This window comes from Pseudophryne corroboree, chromosome 2 (genome assembly GCF_028390025.1).
Source record: "Pseudophryne corroboree isolate aPseCor3 chromosome 2, aPseCor3.hap2, whole genome shotgun sequence".
Lineage (NCBI taxonomy): Eukaryota > Metazoa > Chordata > Amphibia > Anura > Myobatrachidae > Pseudophryne > Pseudophryne corroboree.
The window spans coordinates 253,051,816-253,068,347 of NC_086445.1; the positions used below are offsets into that span (position 1 = coordinate 253,051,816).

The window sequence follows — 16,532 nt, forward strand, 5'->3', positions numbered from 1 at the left end:
ATTATCTGAAGGTCTTTATGCTCCACTATATTCTAGTTATACCCACGCACTGAGGGCCTGATTCAGATTTGCTGTTGCGATTTCAGCCTACGGACTTGTTAAGCAGATAAGGCAGCCACCAAGAAATGAATAGAGACGCCCACTGGAGTCATCAAAGTCCTCAGCAACTGTGCACACTTACACAGCATCGACGAACATTGACTTTCCGAGTGAGTCTATGGCCACACAGACGTGCCGCGGGAGCAACGACACTGGTGCCATGTTTCTCTACATACGCAACTGAAGCAGTAGGCAGAGTCAGGCCCCGAAAATGGACACTACACACCTGCGTTTTTGCAGCCACTCCCAGTTACCTCCCCCCTTCCTGTCAATCCCTCTGCAAATTAATCCTCACTGCAAGTGGCTTAGTTATGGTGCCTTGGCATGTGCGCAGTGCAGCCGCGGTGCATGCAGTGTGTTCTGCCAATTGCTAAGTTATGTGAAAATTGCATGCTTACAAATCGAATCAGGCTCTGAGCGCATATGGTATCTGGTCTCTAGGTCGACCACACTTAGGTCGACATGAGTTTTTCACAATTTTTTTCTTTTTTCGAACTTTTTCATACTTAACGATCCACGTGGACCACGATTGGTAATAGTAACCTGTGCCGAGCGCAGCATTAGTGGAGCCATGCGAGGGGACAGGGTGCACTAATTGGGGTTACCGGTCACTGTACAGAGACAACCTGTCTCTGTACAGGTCGACCTGTCGACATAGAGACTCTGTGGACCTAGTTACTGTCGATGAATAGTGGTCGACCAAGACACTGTCAACCTAAGTGTGGTCGACCTTCCATACCACACCCTACAAGGCAGAGAGTAAAGGAAGAAAATACAAGAGCAGCCTTACTTCATTCTTTATTCCAAATATTTGACCAGATTCACTTTACATTTCTTGGGAACATTGATTAACCGCTAGGCTACCCTGGTGGTTTTTCGGAACACACTTAACATAATAATCTTTTAACAGTAACGGCTATTTTTAAACTACTTGGATAAGTAGGGCTTGTCCTCTGGATGTATATTAAAACTGCAGAGGATGAGGTCCACTTGTCATCTACGAAATGCTCAATTACATTAACCCCCCCCCCCCCCCCCCCCAAAAAAAAAAAGTAAAGTCAGGGAATGGGGAAGCGATTGTCTTTATCTCTCTCTCTCACAGTAGCACCTAGAAAAGCACTATTGTCTGAAAGACAAATCACGAAATCCAGGCATGGGGGAAGTTCCAACCTAATTTGGCTTCCAAAAATTAAGGGGTACCTTCTTTCAAATGATGTGGCTTCTTGGATTTTACCATTTGCTGATCAACACACAGTATAATGCTGCACTATGGGAAACATAAGGTTTCCATAGATAAGGTAGAGGACCAAATGTGCGCCATCTCTCTTATACAGGATAAACATGTGAGGGTAGCCATTAATATCAGGCTATCAACTGTGATCACCAGGCTATATTGCCCTGGACTACGGAAAAGATTATTTTTCCATAAATGATGGGGGACACTGCACATTCCCTATTTCCCCCATAATGGCAACTGCACAAATGGCACTATCACTCATATGTGAAAGAGGGGAGCCTCCACTTTCAAATGATGCAAGACTTTAGCAGCTATTGCTTGGAGACTACATGTGATCACCAGATAATACCACCCTACACTGTTTTTCCATAGCTGGGAGAGGGAGCATTGTGCCCTATTCACCCCCATACTGGCCAAAGCACGAATCTTTCAAACATTAGGCCCCTTAAGTAATTGTCTTATGATCACCAGACAATGACTAATACACTACAAAAAATAGTTTTCCAGAGATGAGAATGATCTGATGCCTATATCTCCTCTTTTTTGTGTCAAATAATAATAATAATAATAATAATTAAAAAAAAATGGCGATTTCTAGTTGGGGTGGGGATAGGCTATATTGGCACCTGTTTCGTATTACGGATAATCATTGTGTTTAAATCTAGACAGCGAAAACTAGCAAAAAAATAAAAAATCTATTATATTATGTGTAGTTTTTGGGTATTTTATTTTGAATTTTTAGATGGAATACCTTCACCTAGAATTCTGGAAAGCACAATTAATGCTAAAGTAGGGATCACATAGTATGTTTTTGTAGTATAAATGAAAAAAACAAAAGCATGGTTTTCCTTGTGGCTGACAGTCTTGAAATTTCGTCTTATTTAGGCTATTTAGGCTACATTGAACTTGTGTTTTATGAGCCCTTTTTACATTTCTATCTGCAATTATACATACAGAAATTTTATAGTATGTATTTAATTCTTGAATGTTCACTTTATTTGCACTTAGTGTATGCAATGTCATGTTCAGTTTGTCTTGATGCTTCTATCCTTTTTGTTGAGGTTTCCAATCCCCTTATTTTGTAATATTTCAGTACAGGTTGAGTATCCCTTCTCCAAAAAGCTTGGGACCAGAAGTATTTTGGATATCGTATTTTTCCGTATTTTGGAAAAATTGCATACCATAATGAGATCATGACGATGGGACCGAAGTCTAAGCACAGAAAGCATTTATGTTTCATATACACCTTATACACGCAGCCTGAAGGTCATTTAATACAATATTTTTAATAACGTTGTGAATTAAACAAAGTTTGAGTACACTGAGCCATCAGAAAACGAATGTTTCACTATTTCACTCTCACTCAAAAAATGCTGTATTTCGTAATATTCCGTATTTTGGAATATTTGGATATGGGATACTCAACCTGTAATATTTTTGTTTGCATGAAATAAAACCGATAAAAAAAGATAAGAAAAAAAAAAGGGACAACAAAATGGAAATTTTTCTTCTAGCCGTCACGTTTATGGTGGTTCTGAAGTTAGCAGAAAATTCAAATTTTAATGATATTTGTAGCAAATAAATACAGTCTTGCACAATATACCTGCATGGGAAAGAGGGTTTATTTAGTAAAAAATTAATTTAAGAAAAAACAACTTCCAATATAGCAAATATACCGTTATATATACCACTCTCTGGAAAACGCCATCATGCTATCAGACATTAAGTATCATGTGACCCATATCTACAAATATGCAATGTGTATGATGGGACAGAAATAAGAGATATATACCAAATCCATCAGAGGCACATGCTGAGCTCCTAACTCAACCTCTTTTCTACATAAAGGGCCTAATTCAGTAAGGATTACAAATTCTGCTAATTAGCAAAATTTGCAGTCCTTTTCCTAGCATACTGGGTGCTGCCCATCGCAAGGCAAGACCGCCCAGCATGCTGACCGCCGCCTCCCCCCTTTGATGAAGTAGAATTTGTGATCACCTCGTAATTTCTGCTTCATCGCAGAACTTAGTGAAGCCTCCTGCCGACGCAGCTTAGCTGCACCTGCAGGAGGCTCGCCGCCATGTCTGCGATCGCGGTGGCTGCATGTGACATAACGCAGCCGCCGTGATCAAGCCCCGTACACGCCTCACTGCCCCCATTTTTTTCTCAATAATTCCGGTTGGATCACACACTGCGTTCTAACCTGAATTAGGCCCAAAGAACTGTCACAGGGATGCATTTGATTCTGAATTGGTCACTCCCTAAATTTATACACAGGCATGCCAATAGTGACACTGACACATACACTGATAGGCTGTATAATGAGCTCATAAAATGGCTGCCTCCTTTGTGTTTACACTATAGTAAACTTTTGATATATCCAAACAATCATGTGATTTACCTTTTTCTTGCCCAGCACAGTCCACTCTTTCAGCACTTCCACTGCATTACCTGTGGGAACAAGATAAATATGCAGAATAGACCAATCAGAAAAATATGATCTTTGCGTCATAAATGAACTGGATTTTAATTTATTGCTGTACTGCAAATCAGATTAAATGGACTGCAGGAAGATAACTACCTGTGCTAATAATAACCGGTGTCATCAGTAGTAAACTTTTGCACCACATAAGAATTATCTTGGCCAATGCCGATATGATTTCCATGAAAACAGAAGGCAAAAGCCCACTAGTGGGTTTTTTTTGGGAGGGAGCCCCATATGCCACATAGGTAAGATATAGTGGGGGGGAACTTATGACATTGACATCATGTATTGCTATTGACTTTAAATACACCTAGAAACATTCCAGTGTCTGACAGGGGCATGAATGAAAGGCACACCCTTCCAATGCATTGCTATATTTGTCAAAATACTAGTGCAATGTATTTAAGTAAATCACCTTTAACATTTTTATAAGGTGTGGGAAAGAGCCAGATCCATACCAAATACACGGTGAACGCAGGATTCATATAAGAAAAAAAAAAAACACAGAAAAAACGGGTGTGGTATAGCTCATAGACAGTTAAAAGATAGACAGTCATTAGTTAGACACTATATGGTCGACAGTCAAAAGTCAGACGGTCAAAAGTCAGACAAATTGTTTTATTTTTTTAACCCAAATTTGGTGAAATTCGGCAGCTCGCCACGCTTTGGGCTCGGTGTCTCGCTCCGCTCGCCACAACTTTCTAAAAGCTAATAGTTTGTAACATGGATAGTAAATGAGGAAAAAGTTGTAAAAAACAAAACAAAAAAAAAGTTTATTTTGTGTCTGACTTTTGACTGTCGACCATATAGTGTCTAACTAATGACCGTCTATCTTTTAACTTTCTGTCTATAGACAGGAACCCGAAAAAGCAGGGTACGTAGTAATCACACATACACACACCTGGCTCATTGTTATACTAAATATACGGAAAAACAGAGCCACACAAAATGAACAAAATTACTCGGATCAACACTAAATTCACACAATACTGTGCAAATTTAGTCTGGATCCAGTTTTTCTGTATACTGGATTTGGTAGGCAAGAATGGGGTGTCTGTGCGAAACGAGTATGGATCCTACTTTTTGTGTGTGAATTTACTGTGGATGCGGCTTTTTCTGTGTATTTAGTAAAGAGCTGGCTTTTATGGCTTTTCTCTCTTCCAATTTTATCTAAGCCTTGCATTTTCATATACAGTATTTTGGATCTTATGAAGAAAAGAACTTGCTTGCCGAAACATTCTGAAGGCTACTCATGTTCCCTCAGTACTGCAGGACATTCTAACCACTTGTTTAGATAATGGACAGGACATATTATAGTAGCTTGTCTTTAATGATTGGATTGCAGAGAATATGTACACTTAGGGGTGTATTCAATTAGTGTCGGATACTCTACGACAGAGAGGATTCGACACTTCACTATTCAATTTGCGGGCATTTCCGACAGATTTCTACCCGTTTCAGACAATGCCAATCCGATTTTTTTTTTGTTAGTCGAAACGGCATTGTTGAAAACGGGCTAAAACCCTGTCGGAAACGCCTGCAAATCCGACATAATATGTGGATCCGCGGCTAATCCGCCGATCCACGTGGTTTCCGACAAGTTGGAATTTCCAACAAGTCGAAAAAACGGCAACAGACTCGAATAGGTCAAATCCAGATTCAACCTAAAAATGTCGGAAAATGGAGTTTATCCGACTTGTCGGATTAATTGAATACACCCCATAATGTGTAATAATGAGTGCCCTCAGTGTAGCAGTAAAACAGTTATTTACTTACAACTGCTGACACATCAAGGCACAGAGGTCTCATACATCTCTCTTCTCCCTTTCGCCTCCAAATTACTTGAACGACTAGTCTACAGCTGTCTCACAAGCTACCTCTCTGACAACTCCATCCTCGATCCACTACAATCTGGCTTTCGCCCACTCCACTCAACTGAGACTGCCCTGGTGAAAGTCACCAATGACCTGCTTTCGGCCAAATCCAGGGGCCACTTCTCTCTGCTCATCCTTCTGGACCTCTCTGCTGCCTTTGACACCGTAGATCATCCTCTCCTCCTCGGCACACTCCAAAACGCTGGCCTCTCTAGCACTGTCCTTGACTGGTTTTCTTCTTACCTCACTAACCGCTCCTTCTCTGTGTCTGCCTCCAGCACCACCTCACACCCTTCCATCCTTCCTGTTGGTGTCCCTCAGGGTTCTGTCCTTGGACCCCTTCTGTTCTCCCTGTATACCTCTTCCCTGGGTGCGCTCATTAACTCATTTGGCCTTCGAAATACCACCTCTATGCTGATGACACACAACTCTACCTCTCATCTCCTGATCTGCCCCCCTCTGTCCTCTCTCAGGTTTCCAGCTGCCTCTCTGCAATCTCCTCCTGGATGTCTGAACGCTCTCTAAAGCTCAACATGGACAAAACGGAACTCATCATCTTCCCCCCATCCAGAGCAACACCCCCGACCAATATCTCCATCATTGTTGACAACACCACCATCTCCCCTGTTCCCCAACTCCGCTGCCTGGGCGTCACTCTTGACTCCTCCCTCTCCTTTGCACCCCACATCCAAGCTCTGGCACAATCCTGTCGTTTCCAGCTACGCAACATTGCTCGTATCAGGCCATATCTCTCCCAGAGTGCAACTAAACTCATCATCCACTCACTGGTCATCTCACGACTTGACTACTGTAATGTCCTCCTCACTGGCCTCGCTTGCTCCCATCTTGCTCCCCTCCAATCTGTCCTGAACTCCGCAGCTAGGCTTATCTTCCTCTCCCGCCGCACCACATCTGCCACTCCCCTTCAACAAAATCTACACTGGCTCCCATTCCCCTACAGAATCCTCTTCAAACTCCTCACCCTCACATACAAGGCCATCTCTAATTCCACTGCTCCCTACATCTCCAACCTCCTTTCCCTTCATACTCCCTCCCGCCCCCTACGGTCGACTAATGACCGTCGCCTCTCCACCGCCCTGGTCACTGCTTCCCATGCACGAGTTCAGGATTTTGCCCGTGCTGCACCCCTTCAGTGGAACGCACTCCCCCGCTCCATTAGACTCTCCCCAACCTTGCAAAGCTTCAAACGGGCACTAAAAACCCACCTATTCATCAAAGCATACCCTCCCAATGCATAACCCAGTGCTGAAGCCGCGCCTCCACCCCCCTGCCTCATGCCGTGAACATCTCAGCTGTGCTTGCATACTGCCATCAGGCTACCTCCCACTTGCCTGCACCTCTTGTCATCTGTCTGTCGCCCCTCCCCATTAGATTGTTAGCTCTTCAGAGCAGGGCCCTCTTTCCTCTTGTTACCTAAGCCCTCGTCTCAACACATTTCACTCACAGCTCTGCCCTACTCAACGACCATCTTTATCCTGCTAGTAAAGGCTCATCTCCATCTATGGCCACCAGCCTCTAGTAGTACGATGATCACTCCCTCGATACTTACATCTTAGCTGTATTATGTCTTGAGAATGTGTCGTGCTCTGTTACCTGTACTCTATTTCTGTTATTTATTTACTGTAATGCAATGTTTTGTCCCCTGTACTGTCCTTTGTACGGCGCTGCGAAACACATGTGGCGCCTTATAAATAAAATGTAATAAGAATAATAATACAGACTCCACGCAGCCTTTCCCGTTCACATTATGTTGAAAAGACCGGACTGAGCTGCAGGGGGAAGGGTCTCTCACTGACATCTTGATCAGCATCAGCCTCTCTGAGCACACACTCACAAGGGAGAGCAAAGCACTGGCTTGTAGCACTGTCACAGCAGTCACTGCAGTAAGTTGTAGATGGTCTGTGCTCCTCCCCCAAGCGATAGAGGGCAGGGCTCTGAGGCAGTGGGCCCATCAGGAATATTGCCAGCCAGGCCCTGTGACATACATTTATCAGAGCTGTAGCTGAAAGTTAAGGTAAGTCCATACACACTAAAGACTACATATTAGTATATTTGTGTAAAACCAAGTAATCTATTGTAGGAAGCAGAGGGGGATCTTCGGACAACAACCTGTCTTCAGAATATAAGCACTCATTGCTGGCAATAAGATCAGGTGTTAATAGGTTCTTATTCATAAGACCGAACTGACCTTCCATGAAGGCTTGCACTGTCCTGTCCACACAGTTGTCAAAGTGCTGAAGCACCAGGATGATCTCATTGTTACTCTTGTTGGGGACAACAGCACGTACTGCGTTGATCTAGAACAAGAATGTGACAAAACAGTACAGTCATATACAGTGAGCAAGCTACAGATATCTAATGTGCTCATAGTAAAGGAAAAGTCACTGGTGCAAGCTACAATTCCACATTCATCTGACCATAGCGATTAGACTACAGCTACTCAGATGTTCTATATCCCTGTAGTGCCAACATAAGGTGTTGCTAAACCTACATGAGCACTAGAAATCCCAGGCCTCAGTAGATGGCACCAAATCTCACCAAATCTAACCACTTTATTAATCTCTCAGAGTGGCCATCTACAGTTATGTCACAAGACACAATGGAAAGGGAATGTTCTGCAACAAGTAAAAATGTGCTGGAGTTTTGGGAGACAGGACCTGGATCTGTAGCTGACCGTTACAGTACATCTTGCCTGTATGAGGCAGGCCTGAAATATGTATTAGATCCTAAATATGGACAGGAGGAGCAGGCACAGCAAGTCGTTAGCACTCCCATGCTGACCAGATACTGCACCTGACCGACACATGGACCAATTCCACGGGCACAAAGTACAGTAGGATGATGCCCATACCTAGTGGCAGTGTGTCTAGGCACTTTAACAAATCAAATCGTTAATGAGAAATCCTGTAGTATGAGTACTGAGGTCATCAATTAATGGGAAATCCTGTATCACAAGGGGTTGGGATTGGAATGCCGGCGGTCGGGATTACGGAGGTCAGAATACAGACCCCGGATCCTGGCCGACAGAATGGTGAGCACTAAGAAAGCCCCTCTCAGGCTCGGTGCGCTTGCCACGCTGCAGGCTCAGTGCGCTTGCCACAGGTTCTATTCCCACTCTATGGGTGTCGCAATAACCCACGAGTGAAAATAGCCTTGGCGCAGCTATCAGCATTCTCGGCGGTCGAGATCCAGGGGTCTGTATTCTGACTGTCGGGATCCGTACCGCCGGGATAGTAACTACATTCCATCACGAGTACTGCAGTAATCAATTATTTTCTTGCTGAAGGGGCCTGCAGAATTCCTAGAGTGACCCAAGTCTTCCCAGCACTGGGCAAAACTGAATTGAAGACACAGCTGTTATCCCTTTGCTCTTGAGAACAAACCAATCAGCTTTTGGGGTAGTTACCTGGTATTGCAGTAATGATGGAACAGGGACCATAGGAGGAATCATGAAATGGGCATTTTATGAGATTAGGGGGCAGATTTATTAAGCTTGGTGAAGTGATAAAGTGGAAGGTGATAAAGCACCAGCCAATCAGATCCTAACTACCATGTCACAGGCTGGGTTTGAAAAATGTCAGGAGCTGACTGGCTGATCCTTTATCACCTTCCAATTTAACACTTCACCAAGCTTAATAAATCTGCCCCACTATTAGTTATTTAGCCTCTTACAGTGTACTTAGAATACATTTTTTAAAAAAAAAGATACCAATGTACTTCAAAGTAGCTATTTAGCATCTTACAGTGTACTTAAAATAAAAAGATACCAAATAAAGTTACCCCTCACAAAGTATGGTCTAAAATTTGGACACTAAGGGGTATATTCAATTGCAGTCGAATTGCCGAAACTGTCGAAAAACAGGGCATTTTCGACACAAAAAACCTGTCGAATTGGATGCGACAATTCAATACAGTACTTTGACAAAAAACCTGCCGTTTCATTTTCGACTTTTTTCAATTCGACATTTTTTCAATTCAACATGTCTGCAATGTTAAAAATGCGGCTTTTCGACAAAAGTATATTCAATTGAAGAATGTCGATTCAACAACAGTGCTTTCCGGCAGTCATTTCGTCAATTTCATTCCGCATCATTTTTCTGTCATGATCTAATAATTTTTTTTAAAAACATGTATTTTTTTGTGCTTTTTTTTTTATTGCTAATAGCATATCTATTTATATTTGAAGGGATTATCTACTTGGTTTGTATATTTAGGAGCCACAAGTATTATTTAATCGATTTTTTAAAAGAATATATATTTTTTTTTTTTACTAACTACAATAATATGGAGATATCCGTGCATGTTTTTCAGTTGGAAGGGATGTTGAAAGTGTTAAAAATCCTGAAAAAAAATGCGTGGGGTCCCCCCTCCTAAGCATAACCAGCCTTGGGCTCTTTGAGCCGGTCCTGGTTGTAAAAATACGGGGCAAAAATTGACTGTGGTTCCCCCATATTTAAACAACCAGCACCGGGCTCTGCGCCTGGTCCTGGTGCAAAAAAACGAGTTTTATGGTAAGAACTTACCCTTGTTAAAACTCTTTCTGCGAGGTACACTGGGCTCCACAAGTCTGGACAATGGGGTGTAGAGTAGGATCTTGATACGAGGCACCAACAGGCTCAAAGCTTTGACTGTTCCCAGAATGCACAGCGCCGCCTCCTATATCGCCCCGCCTCCCAGGACAGGAGCTCAGTTTAGTTAACCAGCCCAATGCAGTAGCAGGAAATTAGACGACAACGGTTAGTAGCCACATACACCACACTCTCACGACAAGAGAAGTGTCAGCGGCTAATCCCATATCAACCCAAAGAAGCTAAGTGCGTCAGGGTGGGCGCCTTGTGGAGCCCAGTGTACCTCGCAGACAGAGTTTTAACAAGGGTAAGTTCTTACCATAAAACTCGTTTTCTGCTGCGGGGTACACTGGGCTCCACTAGTCTGGACAATGGGGATGTCCTAAAGCAGTTCCTTATGGGAGGGGACGCACTGTAGTGGGCACAAGAACCCGGCGTACAAAGGAAGCATCCTGGGAAGCGGCAGTTTTGAAGGCATAGAACCTTATGAACGTGTTCCCGGAGGACCACGTAGCAGCCTTCCACAATTGATCAAGAGTCGCACCACATTGGGCCGCCCAAGAAGGTCCAACAGACCGAGTAGAATGGGCCGTAATGTGAACAGGAGCTGACATACCAGCCTTCACATAAGCATGCGCAATCACCATTCTAATCCACCTGGCCAGGGTCTGCTTGTGAGCAGGCCAGCCCTGTTTGTGAAATCCAAACAAAACAAAGAGAATCAGACTTTCGAATAGAAGCAGTTCTCTTCACATAGATACAGAGAGCCCGTACCACATCCAAAGACCGCTCTTTGGGAGACAAATCAGGAGAGACAAAAGCTGGAACCACAATCTCCTGATTAAGGTGGAACGAAGAAACCACCTTAGGTAAATATCCGGGACGAGTCCTAAGAACCGCCCGGTCACGGTGAAAAATCAGATATGGGGAACTACAAGACAAGGCACCCAAATCCGACACTCTTCTAGCAGAGGCAATAGCCAGCAAGACCACCACCTTAAGGGAAAGCCACTTAAGGTCAGCTGAACCAAGAGGTTCAAATGGAGGCTCCTGCAACGCCTCCAAAACCACCGACAAGTCCCATGGAGCCACAGGCGGGACATAGGGAGGTTGGATACGCAACACACTGGGCAGTGTATGTGCTATCTTCATCACCTGAGTGAAAGTATGATCATCAGGTAAAGTCGCAATTTTTCTCTGAAACCACACCGACAAGGCAGAAATATGAACCTTGAGGGAGGCCAGACGCAGGCCTAAATCTAGGCCCTGCTGTAGAAAAGCCAAAAGTTTGGCTGTACTAAACTTGGAAGCGTCATAACTGTTAGATGCGCACCAAACAAAGTAGGAATGCCAGACCCGATGGTAAATCCGAGCAGAGGCCGGTTTCCGGGCCCGCAACATAGTTTTAATGACCTCTTCATAAAAACCCTTAGCTCTTAAGACGGAAGCTTCAAGAGCCACGCCGTCAAAGACAGCCGGGCTAGGTCCTGGTAGACACAGGGGCCCTGAACGAGGAGGTCTGGGCGTTGTGGAAGTAGAAGTAGACGCCCTGACGATAGGCCTTGCAGGTCTGAGAACCAGTGCCGTCTGGGCCACGCCGGAGCTATGAGAAGCAGATTTCCTTTTTCTTGCTTGAACTTCTGAATTACCCTGGGCAGGAGTGACACCGGAGGGAACACGTACAGCAGCCAAAACCTCCACGGCACTGCCAGCGCATCCACGAATGCTGCTTGAGGATCCCTTGTCCTTGCTCCGAAGACCGGAACCTTGTGATTGTGTCGAGACGCCATCAGATCCACATCTGGAAGACCCCACCTTTCCACGAGGAGTTGAAACACTTCTGGATGGAGGCCCCACTTGCCGGCATGCACGTCCTGACGACTGAGAAAGTCTGCTTCCCAATTCAGGACTCCCGGAATGAATATTGCCGATATTGCCGGTAGATGGCGTTCTGCCCAACGTAGAATCCGTGAGGCTTCCTTCATTGCCAAACGGCTTCAAATGCTGCCTTGATGATTTATGTAAGCCACTGTGGTGGCGTTGTCCGACTGTACTTGAACAGGACGGTTCTGAATCAAATGCTGGGCTAGGTTCAATGCATTGAAAACCGCCCGCAATTCCAGAATGTTGATCGAGAGGAGAGATTCCTCCTTGGTCCACTGACCCTGCAAGGAGTGCTGCTCCAGCACCGCGCCCCAACCTCTTAGACTGGAATCTGTCGTCAACAGGACCCAGTTGGATATCCAGAAGGGACGGCCTCTGCACAATTGTCGATCCTGGAGCCACCAGAGCAGCGACAGACGGACCTCCGGAGTCAAAGAGATCATTTGAGACCTGATCCGGTGAGGCAGGCTGTCCCACTTGGCTAGAATCAGCTTCTGGAGGGGGCGAGAATGGAATTGAGCATACTCCACCATGTCGAATGCTGATACCATGAGGCCCAGCACCTGCATTGCCGAATGTATCGACACTTGCGGACGAGAAAGGAAGCAACAAATCCTGTCCTGAAGTTTCAGGAATTTCTCCTGAGACAAGAACAACCTCTGGTTGTGAGTGTGCAACAGCGCTCCCAGATGCACCATGCTCTGAGCAGGGACCAGGGAGGATTTCTTCCAGTTGATGAGCCACCTGTGGGCTTGTAGAAACCGGACCGTCATATCCAGATGACGCAGGAGAAGATCGGGGGAATTTGGCAGGATTAACAAGTCGTCCAGATACGGCAGTATCCTGACCCCTTGACGGCGGAGTACCACCGTCATCACCGCCATAACTTTGGTGAAGACTCGCGGAGCCGTTGTTATACCAAAAGGTAACGCCCAAAACTGGTAATGGAGGTTGCCAATAGCGAACCTCGGGTATTGTTGATATGACACTGCTATAGGATTATGCAGGTAAGCATCCTGTATGTCCAGGGAGACCATGTAGTCCCCAGGTTCCAAGGCCAGAACTATAGAGCGAAGGGTTTCCATACAGAACTTGGAAACCTTCACAAACTTGTTCAGTGCCTTGAGGTTGAGAATGGGCCGGGAGGACCCATTCGGTTTCGGGACTAGAAACAGTGGAGAATAGTACCCCCGGCCCCACTGAGCAAGAGGCACCTGTACTACGACTCCTGTATCCAGAAGGGTCTGTACCACCGAATGCAGAGTGTTTGCCTTTGTCTGGTCCGACGGGACGTCTGTCTGGCAAAATCGATGAGAGGGTCGGTTTTTGAAGGCTATAGCGTAACCTCGAGTGACAACTTCCCGTACCCAGGCATCTGAAGTGGTCTTCAACCATTCCTGGGTATACCCTAGAAGCCGGCTCCCCACCCTGGGATTCCCCAGGGGGAGGCCCGTCATGCGGCAGGCTTATCGGTCTTGGCTGCTGGCTGACGGGCAGCCCAGGCTCTTTTGGGCTTCAGCTTACCAGGTTTGGAAGTGCGGGCCTGCTTATGGTACGCCTGACCTTTTGCTTTACCTGAAGGACGAAAGGGGCGAAAGGACGTGCCTTTGGCCTTCGACACAGAAGGAGCTGTATTAGGCAGACAGGCAGTTTTGGCAGTAGCCAAGTCAGCCACTATCTTATTTAAGTCCTCCCCAAACAGAATATCCCCCTTGAAAGGGAGTACCACCAGGGTTTTTCTAGAGTCCAGATCCACAGACCAGGATCTCAGCCACAATATCCTGCGAGCCAGGACTGACGTAGTAGAGGCCTTGGCTGCTAGGATACCGGCATCAGAAGCTGCCTCTTTAATATAGCGAGAAGCTGTGACAATATATGACAAGCATTTTCTAGCATGGTCAGAGGAGATTTCAGCTTCTAACTCCAAGGCCCATGCTTCAATAGCCTCTGCCGCCCATGTAGCTGCAATAGTGGGCCTTTGTGCAGCACCCGTGGGGGTGTAAATCGCTTTTAGACAACCCTCGACACGTTTATCCGTAGGCTCTTTTAGAGACGTGACGGTAGTGACAGGTAGAGCTGAGGAAACCACCATCCTAGCCACATGTGAGTCTACTGGAGGAGGCGTTTCCCAATTCTTAAAACCGCTCTGGCGCGAGGGGATAGCGAGCCAGAATCTTCTTTTGAGGCACAAACTTCGTACGCGGGCTTTGCCAGGGTTCCTGACGTATATCCACTAGGTGGTCAGAGTGAGGTAAAACTTGTTTAATCACCTTCTGACGCTTGAACCTATCTGGTTTCTTAGGAGGAACGGATGGCTCGGGATCATCCGTAATCTGCAAATGAACTTAATAGCCTCCAAAAAATCAGGAACATCAACATGTGAACTACCCTACCCATCAGCCATATCTGAGTCAGAACCTGTGGGGTCAGTGTATGTGCTATCTTCATCAAACGAGGTGTCAATGACAGCAGTGGATTGTGAGGAGACGAGTGCTCGCTTAGAGGACCTCTTGGACTTAGGCGAGCGATGGTCAGACTTTTTAGTAGTCGGGGACTGGTTCAACTTCTTAAATTGAGCAGATAAACCGTCCGCCCACGGCGGGTTAGCTGCAGGGACCACATACGGTTGTACCGGCATTGGGGGTCCCATAGGGGGTGTTAGTTTATGAACTAGCGTATGCAGAAGCGTGGAAAAAGCGGCCCACGGAGGGTCAGTATGTGCCTCCGTTGCCACAGTCCCACTGGGGGGCAAGGAGCCCCCAGAACCAGAGCCCACAGCTGCTATATTCTCCCCATATGTGCCTGTGGCTTCAGCAACACCAGCAGTGTGTTCCGCCCTAGAACCGTTACCCTCAGAAGCAGACATGATATAACTTGCAGTATGAGGTAACACAGTACAATTATTAGCAGCACTATATACCTAAACCCAAACCCCTGCGCAGTGTAGTCAGCACCAGCAGAGATAAAGGAAAGACATGGTGACTAAATCACAGAAAAAAATACGTAATTCAGTATATCTTTGTGATAATCCTATATTAAATAACACCTGACGCACCAAGCCCCCTCAGGTTATAGAATATAGGGATAGCAAGTTGAGTGAAAGACACAAGATGGACACCACTCAGCTATTAATGCACACACAAATAGTCACAGTTTGTACAATGCAGAGGTTATTACAGACAATAATGCTGCACTGGACTAGCTTACACAGCTATATAGTCAATAGATATAACACTACACAGTAAGAAACTGGATGTATATCACAGGGTAATTGTACTATAAACCCCTGACTAAATGCACTCTTTCTTACTAACACTGACTAAAAAGGCAGAATACTTAAGTGTCATGTAAAGGCACAGCGCTGACAACCAGGCGGCTTTACATAGGAGGATTTGCCCAAGCAGTCCCAGGAACAGTGAGCGGAGGAGTAATGGCGCCGCAGACACTGACAGGGAGTGAGGAAAAGAGAGAGATGCAGCTCCAGGGCGGGAACACTTGCTGGAAATGGCGCCCTGGGGCTGGGGGAGGGGCTTCAGATCTAAGCCTTATCCCCCTGCTGGCAAAACCACCGGGTACTGTGGGCAATATTAAAATCGGTGTTAAGAGAAAACCTGACCTGCGCCCATGCCCTGGTGATCTAGTGGGATCGCCTGTACACACAGTGTCCACCGCCAGCGCGCCCGGCCCGCCTCCCACTGACCGCGCCGGATCGCGATAAAGACCGTGTACCGCGAGCGGGACCCAATTACCACCTCCCGAAGTGCGGCCACGCGATCCTGGAGAGCCCCAGCCGTGTGTGTCTAACATGAAGAAAACCGGAGCCTCCGCTGTAGGTACCCGGCAACCAGGGCTCGGGAGTGTACAGCGACGCTGGGGAGAGCTGGGGCTGCAGCAGTGAATGTCACAAGACATTTACCACCGCTGCTGCCCTGGAAGTCTTCACTTTTTCCCTCATAAAAAGCTTTTCTCAGGGCTGCCCCTCTGTTAAGTGCCTGCTTACTGCAGCACCAACTGACAAACTGAGCTCCTGTGCTGGGAGGCGGGGTGATAATGGAGGCAGCGCTGTGCATTCTGGGAACAGTCAAAGCGTTGAGTCTGTTGGTGCCTCGGATCAAGATCCTACTCTACACCCCATTGTCAAGACTTGTGGAGCCCAGCGTACCTCGCAGCAGAAATACGGGGGACAAAAGACGTAGGGGTCCCCCATATTTTTTCCACCAGAACCGGGCTCCACTAGTCAGAGATAAAATGCCACAGCAGGGGGACACTTTTATATAGGTCCCAGCGGTCGTGGCATTAAATCCCCAACTAGTCACCCCTGGCTGGGGTACCCTGGAGGAGTGGGGACCCCTTAAATCAAGGGG

General features: G+C 46.1%; 1 protein-coding gene across 5 annotated transcripts in view; it reads right to left on the reverse strand.

Moving 5' to 3' along the window:
• SPATS2 (spermatogenesis associated serine rich 2) overlaps window positions 1-16,532 on the reverse strand; it is a 206,994-nt gene that overhangs the window by 29,214 nt on the left and 161,248 nt on the right. For all 5 annotated transcript variants that reach the window (XM_063952680.1, XM_063952676.1, XM_063952678.1 and 2 more), the window contains 2 exons: window positions 7,905-8,013; window positions 3,738-3,787 (listed from right to left, as the gene is read on the reverse strand). In XM_063952680.1, the coding sequence (XP_063808750.1) occupies window positions 3,738-3,787; window positions 7,905-8,013 (159 nt within the window). The remainder of the gene's footprint in view (window positions 1-3,737; window positions 3,788-7,904; window positions 8,014-16,532) is intronic.